A 19,865-nucleotide genomic window follows, 5' to 3' on the forward strand; every position below is an offset into this window, starting at 1 on the left:
TTGTGTTTATGGTGTGAAAGGAGACAGATCAGTTAGTTAGTGTTAGTCTAATTAGACTGATTTTTTTAAATGAATAATTCAATATCGCACTGCAGAATATTACTTCATATTCACTTTTCACTAACGCCACGATTATATTTGTAGCTAATTATTATAAGTGTGCATACCTTGTCAATTTTGTCAGTTGTCACTGATTCGTACAATATGTCAACTGTCTATAGCGTGTGACTTGCACTTGTAGGGCTGAGTTGTAAATTGAGAAGACAAAATTTTAATTTAAAAATAAATTATATTTCGTGTTATAATAAATGAAATGAATCATTGAAATTATTGAGAAGATACTATATAAGAAGAACTTCTAAAATAAGGTAAGACAACGTATGTTTTGTCCTAATAATTCTAATTTTTGATGAGGACCATTTCTTTTATTTGGGTATCTTTTAATCTCACCATAATTAGAAACGCCTTGTACATTAAGTATATATAATATTATAAAGATAGGATATTATAATTTTCCATATTTTATAAACTAAACAAATAAATACTGAAAGAAAAATTAGGCCACCATAGACTATTCAATGTTGGGCTAAGGTCAGTGCAGTTTTTCATAATAGCATTAAAGTATTATTGTGCTTTTTTAATTAATCATTATTATATAGTGATTCTATCCATTTAACATTATTTAATTTCCAATTGCCTACAAATCAAGCAGTTAATGACAGAGAATTTAACATACTAAGAAAATATGTATTCAAATCATGTCTACCAAGTTAAAAAACAGTCTGAATAACTATAAAACAATCTAAATGTAATCAAATTCTCTCCAGCATATATTATAAACTGTACTAAAAGTTTGTGAAACCAGTAGTTTGTATAAAAAAATGTTATTATAGTATTATATAGGATATTTGTGATAGATTTTTGAAGGTAAAAGCAAATTATCACTGCTCAAACAATGTGCTTGATAAGACAGGTACTGTAAAGTTTTATGTCAAGAATTGTGAGATAATAGTTAAAGATTTTTTTAGGGCATAACAAAAAAAAATATTTATAATTTTAAATATTAAGCCTTGGCTTTTTGCTGGATTAGCAGTTTTATTTTAAATATTTGTTGAAATTTGTTTTTTATTTTAAATATTACAGTTACTTAGCCTTTGTCATATTCCCACAATCTTAGTTATACTAAATTACTAAATACATTTAATTCTGATTTATTAATTTAAAATTTTAGGTAAAATGCGGTTAGCATTATTCTCCATAGTGCTGTTGGTGTGTAGTGTCTATGTGACGCAAGGATTTGAAGATGCAACCTTAGAAGATGATGACTTTGCAGAGTTTGAGCAATTTGATGCTGATGATGATGATGTTGTTATCACTGGTAAATATTGTGTGTGCTGTAGTTTTGTTGATTACGTTTTAGTTTATCCAGAATGAAATCTGGTTAAGTTCCTTAGTTGATTTTTTTGACTAAGATATTTTTTCTTAAGTTGCTCGAAAATTGATTCCATATTATTTAGTGTATAAAAGTTTTAGTTGATTTTCAAAGTTAAGTTTAGCATAGAAGACACATAACTAATAAGCATGAAAATAATGCATATATCTCTATATGGCTTTTATAGACCAAGAGTATGGTGAAGACGATGTTCCTGTGAAGCCAAAGTCACAACCAAAAGAGCCAGTTCCATCTAATGTAGAACCTGAAGATGAGTTGCTTGTAGAGGTAACTAAATTGTTAGGTTTCTATACATAATTAGTAGGTAAAATAGTTAAATCTTGTAGCCTGCAGGCTGTTATTATATTGGTAATCAGTCTTGTCTATACTATGACCTTGATTAGAAAATTGGTATTAAATGTAAATATAGTCGCAATTAATTCTAAATAAAATATTATAAATATAACAACAAAAATAATTCCTTTAATTAATAAAATAGATAATTTCCCTCTTTTAAATATAAATATAGTCTGTGTTGACTTGTTTCAGGATGAGGACAATGAGTTTGAGCATTTCCAAGATCCAGAAGAATTCGAAGGTTTTCAAGACACAACACCTAAGTCATCAGAACAACCGAAAATAACAATATCAAAGGTAAGCCTATCAGAACTTATTTATTATTAATGTATTTTATGTTGTTTGTGGTGTGGTGGAAATATTTACCATATTACATACTACATACATAAATAATTGCGACTTCAAAGTTTTTACTATATTGAAAAATAAATTATCAGTTAATTTTTAACTGTATTCTTTGATATACAGGAAGCATATTTGACATACATAAATTACAGCATTAAGTATCGATTCTAAATCTGAAGGTCAGAGGTACTAAGTAAGTCATCAACATATTGGATAAGATGCTAGTCATACTTAGAGCTAAGTATTATAAATTTGAGTTATTAAATGGGTTACAAGTAAGTTGTGTTACTATAGCAACAATAATTTTAAAAATGGAACAGGAATAGCTTAATTGAGTTTGGCCTGGACCAAGATACCTTTTGATATCCATACACACCATTAACAAATAATTGTTTTAAGGTACCAGTAGTGATTCGCCCCCGTTGGGACGCCTATTGGCTAGAAGGCATATTATGCTGCCTCCTCACATCATATGCATTGGCCTATGCTATTGGAAGAGCAAAGAACACATCAATTGCAGCCAATTTCCTAAAGTTACATAAACCATTACTTGAAGACAACTTTACTTTAGTTGGTAAGTTGGAGTTTAAAAATAACTTATATGATACATTTGGCATGTTTTGTTTTTTTTTTTAATATTTAAAAACAATTCTGGCTTACGTCATAATTTTTTGTGTATTAGTACATACTGTAGTACAAGACTGAAGTACACAGATAGAACAAATACATAAATACAGATAGTAAACATCAACCCAGACTTCATTTCTGATCTCTGAGGTTTTTCTTAATATAGGCCCCGTGATTTATTCAATTAATATTGTATACAAGCGAGTAATTTAGAGTGAAATTAATAATATAAAGAGAAAAAATGTATTTGTATAAACGAATAAACTCAAAAATCCTAACCAATCACAATCATAACAGAAAAATTTAGTCCAAAATGATGTATAGTTTCGAATGTATATCTCTTATCCATTAGAAAATAAATATGATTTTTTTAGGTGAGACTGGAGTAGAAGAGGTAGGAGCTAGTGAGGAGCGCGGCTGGAGTCGGGATGCAGAGCATTGTTTCACGATGTGGTGTAGTGGGCGGCAGTGTTGTGAGGGGATGCTGCTTACTCTAAAGTTGATTAAGGTAAATAAGGTCTAGTTCCCGCCAGTTGCTGGCAGCAGGTTCTACTACTCTCTGTTGATCCAGCAGTACCTGGTTTCAAATTAAATTTTTCGAGAATAAAAATTGTGTTTTGGAGACACTGTTTGGTGACCCAGCGAAAGTGACAAACTGTTTTGTAACTATGTTTTATTCTAACAGCTATAAAGAAATGAATTATATTATTTATTAAAGATCCAGTGCTTTACAATCGTGGTCTTGAAAACAATATTAAAAAAAATGAACTAATAAAAAAATTGTATTTAAAAACTAACTATATTTTTCAAATAGGATTTTGAACTTAAAATTTGTAAGTGCAAGTTCTTTTCCCGGTGAAGTAATAATCGGTTTTCTAATCACCTACTTGTCTAGTAATTCGAGACGTAGAGATATGTCTATCTCATCTTTGCGTGACCGCCGGCTGAAATTGTTACTACCGTCGCCATTTTGTAATGTCAGACTGACATTGTCAGTTTGCCCGACTGTCGTTGAAAGGATTCAGTGTTGTCATATATTTAAGTTCATTATGCGGCAAAACAGTAATTGTTTTAGACTAGACTTTAGGCTAGACACAGAATGATGGTCGCCCTAAATTTTTTTGAGGTAGTCTAAAACCTAATATTTGTTTGATTTCCGGTCAAACATCCTAATTAATTAGTTATGAATGAAATGCGCGCTCGCTAAGTTGCGTGTTTACACTTAGGTTATAGCTACGAGCCGAGGTCATTGTTATAATGAAGATAAAAAGAACCATTTTATAAAAAAAGGTGTATTCTTCTCCGATTTTTTCAAAATTTTGAATGACATCTTACGACTTAGGTCAGTCTTTGGCCCTTTGTCCCATTGATAAGGGTTCTTACACTGAATTTTTTTTTCAGCGTCAAGACCTTGTCCATGTTTTATTGAATGCGGTCCGCCCCAGTCAGGACACACTTCAGTTACGAGTGGAACTCGGCAAAGACGATAGCGATCCATTTGTTCTCTGTATAGCTCAGAAGAAAGTCGCCACACGACTTTCTAAGGAGATGCAGGACTTGGTAAGGTGTTATCTCTGTCTAAGGCTTATACTAAATGTATTAAATATTCCTGGGGCTGATTTCGGTTATATAATTCTTATTTACTACGCGTAATTTCATTTATTTGCAACAATTTCATATCGCCATCGACTTCGATGCTGAAAATTGGACGTGTGCAACGCGAAATTCTTAAGATATCCTATATGATACCGAACTCCAAAATTGTACACAAAACTTTTAACGGTTAAATGAAACAACTACATATAATCGACTTTTTTCGAATTCTTTATATGTTAAATTTATTAAATCATGTACCTAAAATTAATATTTTAAATGGAAGAGATTAGCTGCATACGACGAGGAATCCTAGTGCACTTTTTCTATTAAATATACATGCTTTTTTATGACGTGTAATAAAGTTTTTTTTCTTTCATATATTTGCATATTAATTATTACGATCGCTTTATTATGATGCCACGACAGGCTTTTGCCCAGAGGTGCCATCGATAACTGAACTTGCTTTTAATTATCGCAAGATTGGCCTATTAAGTGTTGGGAAACTAGAATTTTAGGCTTATAATAATTATTTTTGAGGTGTTATTTATAATATTACCTACGCCATTAGCCTACCAGAAAGCCGTGAGGTTTTAAAATCGAGTCATACGTGACGAGACAATCACATCGACGTTATTTATTTCATTCAAGTTCTAAAAAATGTTAAGTAATCAAATGATAAATGAAAATGACACTGTGACTTAAGAAATAACTTATTACATCTTTTATGAAAAGTATTCCTGAAATTAATAATGTCATTGGCAAATGGCATTTACTAGAAACTTCTCAGGTTTATCTTTAAAGGCTTTTGTATTGTCCAACCGGAAATTGTAAGAAGCGACAAATTATTATTAGTTACGTTATATGTTTAGTAAATTTATTGTAAATAATTATTATATATTGTTTATAAAAAGTTATTAATACTATACATATCGGTTACTTAATGTACATCTACTAAACAAATTCCAGAGTATGTTCTGCCCGGAGCGTCGTCCCGGCGACAAGCACGGTCTTCCCTCTACTCTCTCCGTGATGTCAGAATGCGCAGAGGCCACCGGAGGCCTTTTGGACTCTCGTGTCACGGCTGCCCTACAACAGTACCACAAACACGTGCAGTACATACACGTGTCCGACAAATATTGTGGACCTAAGCAAATGGAGTGAGTACTTTTCATATATTTAATTTTAATTTTTTTAAATAGGTTTAAGTTAATAAAGTATTTGTTACAATGGTTATGATTATTATGAAAATAACATTTAACCCTAGTAGCAAACCTGGTACTTTATCATTACAATTATCACAATATATATTGGACACTCCTTAATAAATACTACAGTAGCTCGAAAAGTGGACATAGATAATATTTAAAATTATTGAATTTAAATTTTCAGAGAACAAACAGTTACCAAACCCCCGGAGACAGAAAAGTTGGTGCTAGTCAGTCTGACTCTCGGCCCCGATGGAGGTGGTGATGAAGTCAGGCCATTATTACTTCTGGTCTTCTACTTGTTAGATAAGATTAAACGGCTACGACTCAGCAAGGAGGTATTTAATAATTTTATACATATGTTCTGTATAATTTATGGACATTTAACCTAAAATACCAATATAATGTTATATATGATTTATTTTGGAGTAAAATATAGAATGAGAAAGTTTCCTTTAGAAGTGTTAAACTATTGATGGCTTATTATAAACATGCTATACAGACCTGTATATATATACTTAACAGACCTAGACCCGCGCGCACATCGCAACAAAAACCATTATATCTCTTGAAATATAATAACTACAACTATGAAAAAAATACTACAGAATAGGTTGAAGTATATAGATTAAAATCACATTTTTAATAATTGGATAAGGTTAATAAATTAGTTTTTAAAACGGGATAAAACATTTGAGTCTTAGCAAAAATGCTTATATTTTTAGATATAGGCCATAAGCTGAAAATATAAACGATTTCATTTTAAGATATTAGAATAATTTTACAACTAGACTAATTATCCTTTCAAACGATGCCAAGATGTTTATATTTAATCAACATTGAGTGGGCTAATAAATCAATACAAAACAACCACTTCTCGTAACTTTACCATAGCCTCTTGAGTCGCGCGCTATGACTTTTTTGTGCAAGATGGCCGCCCATCTAAGGTCTGCCTAACACCTTGTACTTTTTTAATTAACTAAAAAAAAGGGTATGTTCGATTTGTTTCAATCGTTTCTTTTAAATTAAAAATAGAATAACATTGTCGTGAATTTTAATGATACAATTTAAAGAATTAGCAAATAAATGTTCGTATGTCAATTAAATTAATGCAAAATAGCATTATGATGCAATTCACATCAAGAATAAAATTCTTATCTTAATCAGCAGACATAAAAAAACACAATACACCATGCGTAACAAAAATTGCTAACATATTTTTTCGTTTGTACAAACCCTTATTTATGACGTTTGTTCTAACGTCCGTGGATACCGCACTGTCCATCTTAAATCGATCTGTCGAATCTTAAATCATCTTAATGTATTTCTATTTAAAAAAGGCATGAATATCCTTATGAAGGACTCAATATTCATATTTAACTATTAATTCACTAAACAGACGTAAACAATTCATCAAAATCAGCCTACAACTTCATAGAAGCCATTTTGCCCACGACAAAATTTTTTTAAAGTTGAAATTAAAGTCAATTTAGCACTTAAAACTATATAACCTTATCATAATCGTAAAGTACAAATATTCAAGTTTATTTTGATGCATGATAATTAAAGAAATATAATATAAAACTACAGTAATTACGACATAATTGCTGAAACTCCGAAACACTTTTTTACAAAATTTAGTAAAATAGTAAATAGTATCCATGTACGGATGCCGCCATTATATTTTTGGATACTGTAGTATCCACGTACGTGAGAGTGGCTATATGTGATATTTATAATCACACTTAAACATATATTATATTTTTTCCAATGATCCAGGCTCTTGTGAAATGTGAGAAACGCCGTCAAAAGGCTGCTGAAGTGTGGATGCGTGGTGCACACGCGGCCAGACAAGAGCTTGCTGCACAGAAGAGAGAAGAAAAGAGAAAACAGGAAAAAGAGAAGATTCTTGCTGTGAGCTGATCTTGAACTTTTAACTTACATCCTTTAATGTCACTGTCATAAGACATCATTTTCATGAAATATAATGAAAGAATGAATTGATTGACTTAGATGTTACATTTGAATAAATTTAGAATTTCATGAAAGGTCCATCTAAATTACTATTTGTATGTAATGAGCGATACTACTATGTTACAGGAGGACGACCCAGAAAAGCAGCGTCGTTGGGAGCTCAAAGAACAAAAACGTCAACAGAAACGTAAAGCTCCTAAAATGAAACAGCTTAAAGTGAAAGCTATGTAACTTTACCTTACCTCAAAGCAATTAAAATGCAATAATTATTTACACTAATTTTGTTAATTCATACTCAGTCAGAGCGAATAAATGATTTAATTACAACATATATTTTGTTTCAAATTAATCAATGTTAGAAGCTGTGTCCATAGCTAGTACTCTTTTTATCACAGGGATCTCTAGAATCCCATGTTATGAACCATATACATGTCAAATTGTTAAAAATAGGCGACAACATAATAACAACACAGAACTACTTGTAGTCTTGTCAAACTACATTTGCAATAGTACTCCAAGCTGTTGTTATAAATTATTTGTTTATGCTTTTTTTTAATTAAATTGATTTTAAAATTGAGAATAGAAATTAAATGAATGAAATCTAAATAAATAACATACACCGGTGAGTCATGAAAAAAAATGCCATATACACCTAAAGGCAATATTTATTTCAAATATTTTCAAAGAAACTAACAAAATGTTAACAACCATTAGTCGCACATCTAAGTGACATAATATCTCACTAAATAAATAACACAATACTTTATACTTTGTGATGTGAGATCTCTTATGGATAATGGCTACATGCATTATAACATAATAAATTTAGTGTTACAAATGCTTTTATCAATATACAAAAATCATTGGTTAAGGAAATTGCATATGGTTTAGTTCCTAAGTTTTATTACATTTAAAGATGATCATTTTATATAGGTTATATGTATAAGGCATGTAGCTGTACCATTAATGTAACATTAAATCTTATTTATCTAAAACAATGATTATGTGTGAAATAATAAAACATTTTCTGAAATTTAATATCATAATGCCATTTTTACACAATGCTCCCTTATAAAACTTATTAGTTACCTTTAATGAATGTAGGGGTTTAATATATTTTTTTGTTTTAAAAAACAAAAATTGTGTTAATATGTTCATGCATAAATAAATTGTTTTATGATGAAAAATATATCTAAAATATTTTTATACAGAATAATAAACATTTGTATTTTTTTAAATAAAACTACACTTAAAATAAACAGGGAAGCCTTTTCATACAGAAATAGTTTTCTACAATTTAAATGGATTGAATGTTATATAAAAATGTATATATTGGATGACCAGCCAATTTCAAACACTTATACATCATTGTAACAGCATCTCTATGAAATGACACTGATTTAAGTATAAAGGATTTATCAAAGGGTTAGCAAATTATTGATTCAAGTTATTTCTAGTTAAGTTAAAATTAGGTTATAATCACACTCAGAATGTTTTATTTTTATTTAAATAGTGTCCTACAAAAACTTAAGTAGTCTGACAATTGTAATTTGTAACAAAAAATACAAGCCTTAGGAACAAAAGTCTCATAAACACACTCATATCAAATGGTAAATGGACACATAAGTTACACATCTAATCTAAAGCTACCATACATCCAGACATACCACAAATATCAATGTCATTCATCAACTTGTAACTTCTGGATCCTTGTAGACATACAATCCATATCCGGTGATATTTCAGGCTTTGGAGGTGGGTCTATGATCAGATTGAGATTCTCAAGTGATTGACATCTTTTTGTACTTTTATCAAAGTTTTCTCTAGCACTACTAGTAGATGGCTCTAATATACTGTATTTGAAGTCACAGCCATCATGTATATCACTACCGACAGCGTCAGAGTTCTCACTCTTCGTCCTATGTCGGACAGGTAAGACATAGGGACACATTCTACTTTTGTTAGCACTTCTTTTCATACAATAGCCAACAGTGACGTTAGAAACATATCGCGTATTTAAACGCATCACACTGAAATTAGATTTTGATTCTTTCAGGTACTCACGGCGCGCTTCTGTTATAGCACTAAGCATTCCTAAATCGTGTAGTGCTTTATCCAAATTGTCCACATTCATGTGATTGCGAGGTCTCTGGAAATAACGCAAATACGTACGAATGTAGCCTTATTATTTTTTGGCAAAAGATTTTAGTGACAATAAGTAATACATACGCTTTTATCATTTTCGTTGCATTTCATTATGATTAGAGGAAATATTATAAATATTATTGAAGATATAGGTACCGTGTGAAAATAAACATCACAAAAAAGTCATAATAATCAGTGACAACTAACATTCATTGGTGATCCAAATGTAGATATGTCATAGATTATATCATTATGATTTATGTCTAGCTAAGTATGAAAAACTTATCTTAAAGACTAAAACTATAATAAGAATTATGTATGAGGCGTATTTTTATTATTTTACACTTACTGCTCCAATTTTTTTTGTCCTAAAAACAGAAGCATGGCAAAATATTTATGCCCAAAATTGTTTAAAAAGTATCTTGTTATTTGACAATAAATTGACATGTTAAAATGTCTAGGAAATTCTTATCTTACTAAATATTTAATTACTAATTGTATTATATATCAATATTGATATGGCAGAGGTTTTAAAGGAGTGGCTAACACAACGATTACAGCGGCCCATAAAATGGGAGGCTGAAGAATTTGGCGATAAAATGAAAAATGGTCATATAATTGCTTGCGTCCTACGAAGCTACTACGTCATTAATGATGACAAGTTATATTATATACGAGCGAGTGACTACGTGGACGATATTAAAAATAACTGGAGGCTTCTGAGAGAATGGTTACAAGATATTGAATTGAGTTTAACGGACGCCGATGTAAGTAATATTATGGAAGGTAGAGGTTCCACGCTGCTACGCCTCTTTTATCAACTGTTCCTACACTTGGATAAAAAGGATCGCACAGATTTCATAAGGCGAGAACGAAAGATGGTTTCACAGTTGGTGGAGAAAATTGATCATAGATTTAAAGTTGACAAAGTTGCTGAAGAGAAAGAACCTTTTGTCGATGATTTATCTAGACCACTATTGAATGAGAAATTATTTATAGAATGGCAAAGGAAAAAAGAAAAGGAAGCCAAAGATACATACGAATTTATCAGACATAAGTACTCAAAAATGATACAAAGTATGAAAGACAAAGAATTTACGGCTCAACAAAAGTATGCAAGACCAAAATCCATTACAACGAAAGATAAAAAAGATATGGAAAAGTTTAGTCTCAGACATCCATGTAAATTTCAGAACTTTACGTATGAGCAGTTACTTGAATTAGACAATCGATATGTTGAAAGGAAGAAATCTCTTGTAGATACAGATTGGGCACATAATTATATGGATAACTTACATACAAAAATGCACAAAAAATCTGATTCGGAAGAATTTCAAAAACAGTTAAGAAACGTCATTAGTAATTCTTTATGGGACATGTCAGTTGCTGAAGAGGAATCGAAATTAGATACCCAATTTGCAAAGAAAGTGATGAAACTATCGCAGTTCGAAAAGCAAATGGGTACACAAATAATGGAAACGCGCCAACAAGCCCGAAACTTGGCGAAAAATAGAATAATTGGAGATTCAGAATTCGTTGAACAAAGAACAATGCAATTTAATCAGTTTCTCGATAACGTTAAAGAAGAAATTAATATGGGTTTGGTAGAAATAGATTTTGAAAAGCAGCGACAAAATATGCTCCATAAAAAGTTATATGCCGAAAAAATTAAACGTAAAAGACAACATTACTATGAGATATGTTACGAAACCGTTTTATCTATTGTAGATTATGCTACCAAGTTTGCTTATTTTAGGCGACTACTTGAAGACGATATACCAGATCATTTTATACACCAATGGAAAACCTTATATTATAAACGGCAGCCAATTTTTGATATTGTGGATCCAATGGAAGATATCCTTAATCAACCGTCGCTAGAAGAAGAGGTATTACCAGAAGAAGAAGAAATTGTTAGACTTGAACTTGATCGACAAGAAGCTTTAAATGATAGTGAATTTACACAATACCACAATTATTTACATCCTTGGACACTACATAACCTTATTCCAAATTATGAATCAGAATCCGAAGAGAAAAAGTACGAAGTTTTAGGAACTCGTATACTTGGACATTTAGTATATACTTTGCTTGACATAAAATATCCTTACCCGCCTCAAAGACCACCTGCAAATTTGCCACAATTTTCTACTAAAGCTATTTTGTGCGGTGTTCCAGATAGATCAATCACACTTGCTATGCAGACCCTTCTTAACACACGACGAATCCTTGTTGTCAGACTGGAAACTGCGATAAATTTTTGCCTGCGAAAATTTAAAACAGAAATGATTGGTTGCACGGATATCGACTTATCTTTTGATAAGTTTATTGCTGTGGCCCAAGAGGAAGAAAGTAAAGAGATAATTAAATTATTAAAAGCTGAAGATGATATTGTAATGAAGAGTACTGAAGCAATGTCTGTTATCTCTGGACCTATACCTGCGAATGTTAAACAAACACAAACACCTAAAACAATACCAGAAGAAGAAATTACTCTTTCTCTTGGAGCTGAGCTTGGGCAGTATACATACAATACCTTGTACTCAGGAGACTCATTAACTGATTATTTGCTTGCAGCAATGATAGTTGAATATATCAAGGATCAAGAAAATATCGACGGATTTGTTATTATAAACTATCCAAATAATTATCGTGAAACACAAATACTTGAAGAAACTTTTTGCGGTAATGCACCTCCTGATGAAGCAGAACTAGATGATAGAGATGAAATATATTTAGAAGAGAGTATAATTAAACATCGTAAGGTAGAGACCGATACATACAAAGAAATAAGAGTATCAAAATTGGTTAAAGATCCGCATAAAAAAAGAATGGAAAAACCATTTGAAAGCTATTTTACTTGTTATATGAAATTAAAAGAGACTGAAGATATTCTTCAAGAAGTCGTTGTTTGGGAATTGACAGAAGATAATTCTGAATTTATTGATAGATTTTATGCTGCGTTAGGAATTAATTATAGTATGTACTATGAAGTGATAGAAAAAGAGCAATTAGCTCTAATATGCAAGTATATCATCGGTGATTTAACACTTCCATTAAAATCCTATGAAAATTTGTTTGGTGAGAACGTTCTAAGCTTACTCGACTTTCCCGCCTCGGATGACAAACGAACAAAATCAAAGATTGTAAAATCCGAAGTCTTGAATGAAAAATCTAAAGATAGAATGCGACGTGCTTCCAAAATTAGTAAAACCTCTATTCCGAGTGAATTACAAGTTGTTAAAGCACCAGAATCAAAACTTAATGTGGATGATGATAAAATTATATCTCTTCAAAGTGTTCACGAAGAGAGTGAAATATTAACAAAGACTACTGTAAGTGTGGAAGAAATTAAAATCGCTGCTGGTGAGGAAGATTGGGTTTATGGAGAAATACCAATTTCAGAAGGTATAGGCGTTGCCTTGGCAACATGTTGGGAGGAGGTAGAAAAGGTTTACATTCACGATTTACAGCAACTTTTTTTGTCAATTCGTCTTCAAATGAATTGTTTAGTGCCCTATATAAGGTTTATTAAAGATAAAATGCAACAAATAATAACCCTACCATCTGGAAAACAGGACTTAGTTTGTGACTTTCAAAAAGAATACAATAATTTTGAAAATGATTGGCGGGACGTTAATTTGACGAAAAATGAATGGCATTGTAGAGTTAAAGAACTGCAAACTAAATTAAATCAAATATGTGACGAAAGAAAATTATTTGCTGAAAGACAGAGACAGGCTCTTATATGTGAAAACTGGACATTAGAAGAGCTCACAACAATGGTTAACACTTACATATCATGTATGCAAACTGAAATAAATAGGTAAGTCCATAGTTTATTAAGTAAAATATTACCTGGCCTTATTGTGATTGTATATTTAATTGTTCTCAGATCTATTTTAACGTTTCAATCGTTTCATGACTTTTACTACGCAATGTTAAAACGATTGCCTCCTACTGATCGTCTTACATCCAAAGAACTTTCAAAGATAATGAGAGAAACAGATGAAACTTCAGGGAGCAAAAAAGGGGGGGAGGACAAAGTTTTTCGTCAGTTAAAAAATACATTTCAAGATTTGCAATTAAGAAATATTGAAATTGATTATAGCAATAACCCTTTTAACCTCTTTATAGAAAATAATGTAAAGTTTGCTTTAAAAGTGATAAAGGACACAAATGATTCATATAGATCTCTAATTAGTCGCGAATACAGTGAAATTGCTAAAATTATACCAGTTGCCAAAAAGAAAGAAGAAAATACTTCAACGGAGTCTATAAACGAAGAAGAAATTTTTAAACAAAATGCCCTTAAATGTGTTGATGAATGGACAATGGCAATCAACGGGGAAATGTTTAGAGCTAATTTACGTATTCTTGCGTTGCAATATAAATGTTCTAGGGACATGAAATTATTCAATGACAATATTTATAAAGCTTTTACTGATGTACAAATGGATATAAATAATTATTACTTAAATGAAATCAAATCAGTCGATCGTCTATGTAAGTTCCTACAAATGGCAGTAGAAGCTGGAAAAAGAATCCCTGACAGGTTAATTCTAGAAGACGATGTATTTATCATTGATCCAAATCTTTTACATTTCTCGCCCGAGGAATCTATTGGTGATGCTGAAAGATCTCCAAGAGATTTGAAGATTGAGACCCAATTTAAAATAACACAGTTAAGTAGATTACGAGCAATGTTTAAAATTGTAGCACCAAAAGGAATTGCTCTACAGCAAGCCTTTATATACGTTTTGCAAGATTTTATTATATTTGGAAAAGAAAGCTGTGAGGGGCCTATGTTTCCTCAGACCTGGAGACATATCAACCCTGAGCAAGTACCAAAGCTGGTATTTCTGCTGTTTGGTGAGACCACGTATATTGATTGGAGAGATTTCCTCGTCTACTGTCTAAACATAGGATTTCCAAGCACAGATGAACTTTTAATTTTACGAAAAAAAATTCGTTGCAAAGACCATAACTCAACAGAATTAATTAATAGAAATGATTTTGTTTGTCAGAGATTTTGGTTTGAATCAGATGATGACCAAAATGACAGTCGTACAAAGTTACGCAATAATTTAATAAAGCACTTTTTGTTTGAACTTTATGAGACGGACGAGGACGTGATGAACTATTCTGCTTTCCTATTAGGAGTATCGAAAAATTCTAACCCCATCGAAGGGTTCGCCACAGCACTTTCTATGTCAGTGGGTAAAAAAATTTGTTACTCATTAGACGACTGTGAGGAAGTAATCTGTAAGCTAATAAAAGATAAAAAATATAAAGATGCATGTCTAGCGTGCGCTCTGAAATGTACAACGCAATTTATGGAAACATTGGTAACAAATGTGGTCAATACGTGTGAAGGTACAACATTGATAGAGCTGGAGTATTCACCTCCACCTAATGAAGACAAAAAAGGTAAAAAAGTTAAGGGGACTGGTTCTAAAGCTAAGAAAATTGAAAGTACAATGAGTGCCCGCTTGCCTAAAACGCAGAAAAGCCAAGTAAAAGTAGCACAATCAGCAACTGACGTAAAGACAACATTTATATGTAGGCCTTGTGAGGAAGAAGTTGAGGTTGTGGAGGAGAAACCGCCAGAAAAGGAAGAAGTTGTTGAAGAAGAAAAGGTTGAAATTCAACCAGACCCTAACTTGGTATACGCGGTTAGTCAAGAAGTTATATGGAACGTATTAAAAATATGTCTTCCATGGCACTTTGACTTGCTACCTGAACAGAGGGTTACGCCCTATATTGAACAGGTAAAAGTCGCTATGTCTCGGCTAGAAATAGATACAGATAATAAAAGTATTTACATAGCAAAGTTAGTAAACGAACCGAATGTGTGTAAAATCCTGCACAAAACTCACAAATTCACTGCTTTGAATCTTGATGAAGAAATCCAAAAGATTATTGTCTAACTATAATTTGGAAAAAATAACAAACATTTGCCTATACTATTTTTGTGTTTTGATTATCAGTTTCACTATTACAGGATTTTATTTTTGAATTGTTTTATTTTTTTTACTCACATGTCACTCAATTAGTGGAGAATTGCCTTGGAAAGAAGGTACATTATAAATTAAAAATTAAGACGCATTTCCCATAAAATAAACCTAAGGTTTATAAACTATGGGTAGTAAATTAATAAGCTCACAGTAAGCCTGAGCGTTTTGCGAGCGATGTCATCGGATCATACGCACTAATCTTTACGGACTTTGTAGTTATTAATAAGCGTATAACGTATTGTCATTCAATTAACAACGAAAATTGCGTTTAGACTTACGCAATTTCTTAATTATTGTACGTATATAAACAAGACGTAAGTAACAAATTACAGTAATTACCGTTTTAATCAGCTACGGATAAAATTCGTGGCATTGTTTTGAGTCTCTAAGATTTCTATGATCATTGTATTCTCACAATCTTTGCGGTAATTGTTTCAAGTAAAGGGAAGGTCTATATTAAACTTATTGTTATTGAGATATATATAAAAACTAGCGGTGCAGGGTATTTCAGTTGTTTTACCTATAAGTAAACACGTTGCATGGTGACGGCTAATAATTTAATGGAGAAAAAGAATAATAGAACAGTTGACATTCACACTGCTTACGTAAAAAAATCCTATTGTAAATCAACTTGAGTGACATACCATGGACGTCGCGTCGCTTCTTGTTCTTCAATATCTATAAGCTAAAAGTCCATTTCAACATTAGTTTTTCAAGTATAATAAGTACCTCGCTCAACTGTTTTTGGTATAACTATAGAAACAAAACAAAAAGATTTAATAGCATTAAAATGTGGACGCTCATCAACGTTCTGCAGTCGGTCTCTATTTAAAATGCTTCAAGGTATTCCCTAGAATACTATGCTAAATTCATGGTAAAGAATTTGGCAAATAATTATGCCTGTCATTAGATGCGCAGAAATCGTAATTATGTTTTTAAACTTGCACGGACCACGGAAATTCCAGCCGTTAATCTAGAGTTACAGATAATAACGCGTTACGAGACTTGAAAATCGTTATGTTACGAAGGGATATCCATTTGTTTACAGGACGTATAAGTATAAACAATAACATTAATGGAGAAGTTGCTTTGGAGATGGATTAATAATGTTTTACTTGCCTGTGCGTAAGGTTCTGAAGTGTTTAATTAAAAAGAGAAATTTGGCTAGTAAGTATAAAAATATACAATGATTTTTATATTTTGTGAAGTACCTTGTTATTATTGTTGTACTTATAGTATGTATCTAGCTAATTTATTTATTAATCTAGATAAAAAAAACATACCAAACACTACTCAATGGCCATATTATTAACATCAAGAATACACAAGTTTGCGCGTTTTCTGCTAAAAAACACTCATCTCTTAGAGGAGCGATTGGAAACCCACGATCAATCACTTTTCGTCTTGATGGGTTTCTTTGCGTCTTCTACCGCATTTAACATGGAGAATGCTGAGTTTCATTATCGGACGTTCAGGCAGGAAACGAAATTCCACCCGTATGGACTCGACGTCCGTCGTTTCACAACTGAGCGTTTTTTAAGGCGGTTTCCGTGCTATTTTCGAACTAATTCGATTTAGGGTCCTTCATAATAAGAGCGTACTAATTCTTAAAAAGCTGGCTGCGCCTTCTGGCAATGTGAGTGTCCATGGAGGATGATATCTCTTAAACATCAGGGGGCAAATGGCAGGAGAGCCTCCTTTTATATAAAAATAAGTAGATTTACTTTCATGTCCTGGCGCCGAATTTTTCAAATAAACCGTAAATAAATGTACTAAGCGTATATATTAATTTTTACTATCTTAATAAATATAAATTACGCGTAAAGTTGTTTGTCCGCTATGGACTCCTAAACTACATAACCGATTTCAATTTAATTTGCACACCGTGTGCAGTTTGATATGACCTCTTTAACGACTGGACCGATTTTTATATGTTTTTTATATGCAATTGGGTAGAGCCCTTAATTGTTTAGATTCGCATTTAGATCGCATGAAATATGTAGGACAACGTCTGTCGGGTCCGCTAGTAATAATATATAAACGAAAATGGTTAAATAAAATCCTTCTTGCGTTTGTAGATAAATCATTATAATTAATATGAATAAATATTAAGTGCGTCACTATTTCCATGTTCTTTCAATTTACTGTCACGATATTGTCAATGGAGGAAATCACCAAAGAAGTTGATGTAATAACGCTGCCTAGTTTTTGCATTAAACATATTGTAAAAAAATGCTCGTCGGATTTTAAACAAACTTTATTTTAAGTCGATTAAAATGGCTTCTTTTACCCCATCATGTCAAACACACTGTTTTTACGCATCATTTTCTTTTTACGTACGTTTGTCACCGTGACATAATTTCGTTAGGAACTATATTACTTTGATTTGTTTGTGTGTTACATATACATTGCACCACCTTTGCTTCGCATACGCAAGACTCTGATGCAATAGCATTATAAAAGGAAGCGGACAACAGACTTTGAGACAGCTTCGATCGATAACTCATATCGGACCGGTCAAATCCTCAAATTAGTAATCTAATAAGTCTAAAATATAGATTATTGAGGCCCATATTGGGCCGATTAAATTGACATATTTTATTAAGTTCAATAATTGTAATTGATTAAAGTAATTTAAGTATATTTTGTTTTTTGTTGGGTTTCACCGCCGTCACTTAATTTGTGTGTTAATATTTTGTATATTAAATAAAAATAAACTCTTTACATACTTTTTGTCAGGACAAGAGCGACATGCATCGAGTCTTACAGAATGTCTTATAAAAGAATCAAGCCAGCAGGTAAAATGGGATTACAAACATCAAATCATTATCTTAATAGTGATACTACTAATATTGTCTTTGAAGATATTTCAACAGTACCAACATGAGATGTTGATGGAGGACGGTAAGTTTATTTACCACCTCGGTGACTAATTCGGGAACCTTAACTAAGAAAGGTGATGTAGAAACGACTTGTCAATATAGAGCATGGGTCCTAGAAGTGATACATTTTGCGTACATTGTGTGATATGGGTGTCAAAGTAGCGACACTGAACACTACAAAGTCGGCTATTGTTTTGTGTGTATTCCGTCATAACTATAAAGTCCACGACAGGGACTATGTTAATATACATAATTTTTAATATTAACTTTTTTATTGTTTACTTAAGAAGCTTAGATTATAGGTTTTAGGAAGAAATGATGTACTAGAAAGTTTTAACGAAACACAGTAAGTAAATTATTGAAAACTGAAATCGAAATTCCATTCCCTTCATTAACAAGCAAATTGGCCCGCTGTGGGGCGTGGGCCCAATAGCCTTTACAATAATCAGGGCTAATTTTATACAATATTAGTTAGCCATTTATTAAAAAAAATACCAACACATAAAAATAGCAATAAAAAGTGATTGTATACGTATACGTACATCCTTTAACAGGAAAACAGCATGCTATTACGTATACTTAATAGTTATAGCTTACTGACAGAATTCTTACAAATTTCTGATATAAAAAGCGATAAATATACTTGAGTATATATTACTATAAGTAATTGCAAAATTAGAAAAAATGGCTTTGCCAAACTGTAGAAGGGGTGGAAGGGATGACCTACCTTCTTCCTTTCTGGGCAAAACTTATTAGTTAACTCACACATAATAGCATAGTAGCGTTGGAACGGTTCTACGAAAGTTTTAGGTAATCTAAACTTAGATTTGCATTAACAGTTTTAAAGTAGTGTTTTAGAACTAGTTTTACTAACTCAAAAGGTTAAGATCTCTTTAGGCTTTAGGCCAGTGTTACCCGCCTAGGCAAGGGGGCAAATTTATTTAAATTATTTGAATTTCAGATTTACATTAAATGTTTAGAAACATTATTTATTGTGTTTCTTTAACAACTTCCTAGTGTTTTCTTCGTAATACGTATGATAGAAGTTTCTTAAGTCTAATAAATTTAACGTTAAAAATTATGTATGTTACAATGGGGGGCATAAGAATTTTAGATAGGCTAAGATGGGGCTTGGCGCAAAAAGCATTGGGAAACATTGCTTCAGGTTGTGAGGAAGAATAGATATAAAAATATTAAATCACGTTAATTTTATTAATAAGGGTTGTCGGTTGAGATGTTTCACGTCATTGCGATGGAAGCTGTAGTTACATCATAGGTAAATTAT

At 31.9% G+C, this 19,865-nt stretch overlaps 3 protein-coding genes across 5 annotated transcripts; 2 read left to right on the forward strand and 1 right to left on the reverse strand.

The window, feature by feature from the left end:
- Positions 1-213: 213 nt before the first annotated feature.
- Positions 214-7,824, forward strand: LOC123713574 (PAT complex subunit CCDC47). Its single transcript, XM_045667299.1, has 11 exons — positions 214-368; positions 1,232-1,378; positions 1,620-1,720; positions 1,982-2,086; positions 2,534-2,708; positions 3,136-3,269; positions 4,163-4,321; positions 5,324-5,514; positions 5,747-5,900; positions 7,342-7,476; positions 7,663-7,824. The coding sequence occupies exons 2-11, from the start codon at positions 1,237-1,239 to the stop codon at positions 7,765-7,767; spliced, it is 1,401 nt and encodes a 466-aa protein (XP_045523255.1). The 5' UTR covers positions 214-368; positions 1,232-1,236; the 3' UTR covers positions 7,768-7,824.
- Positions 7,825-8,163: 339 nt separating this feature from the next.
- On the reverse strand, positions 8,164-9,857 carry LOC123713803. Its single transcript, XM_045667666.1, has 2 exons — positions 9,766-9,857; positions 8,164-9,685 (listed from the first exon to the last, which is right to left on the reverse strand). The coding sequence occupies exons 1-2, from the start codon at positions 9,790-9,792 to the stop codon at positions 9,218-9,220; spliced, it is 495 nt and encodes a 164-aa protein (XP_045523622.1). The 5' UTR covers positions 9,793-9,857; the 3' UTR covers positions 8,164-9,217.
- Positions 9,858-10,138: 281 nt separating this feature from the next.
- LOC123713648 lies at positions 10,139-16,789 on the forward strand. 3 transcript variants are annotated; one of them, XM_045667422.1, is made up of 3 exons: positions 10,139-13,507; positions 13,577-15,452; positions 16,747-16,789. In XM_045667422.1, exons 1-3 carry the CDS (start codon positions 10,200-10,202, stop codon positions 16,753-16,755), a joined length of 5,193 nt encoding a protein of 1,730 aa, XP_045523378.1. In that variant the 5' UTR covers positions 10,139-10,199; the 3' UTR covers positions 16,756-16,789. The 3 variants fall into 3 exon arrangements, with proteins under 3 accessions (XP_045523378.1, XP_045523377.1, XP_045523379.1); XM_045667423.1 differs by lacking the exon at positions 16,747-16,789 and having other exon boundaries at positions 10,391-10,448; positions 11,438-13,507; positions 13,577-15,664; XM_045667421.1 differs by lacking the exon at positions 16,747-16,789 and having other exon boundaries at positions 13,577-15,664.
- The last annotated feature ends 3,076 nt before the right edge of the window (positions 16,790-19,865 follow it).

Source organism: Pieris brassicae, chromosome 8 (assembly GCF_905147105.1).
Source record: "Pieris brassicae chromosome 8, ilPieBrab1.1, whole genome shotgun sequence".
Taxonomy (NCBI): Eukaryota; Metazoa; Arthropoda; class Insecta; order Lepidoptera; family Pieridae; genus Pieris; species Pieris brassicae.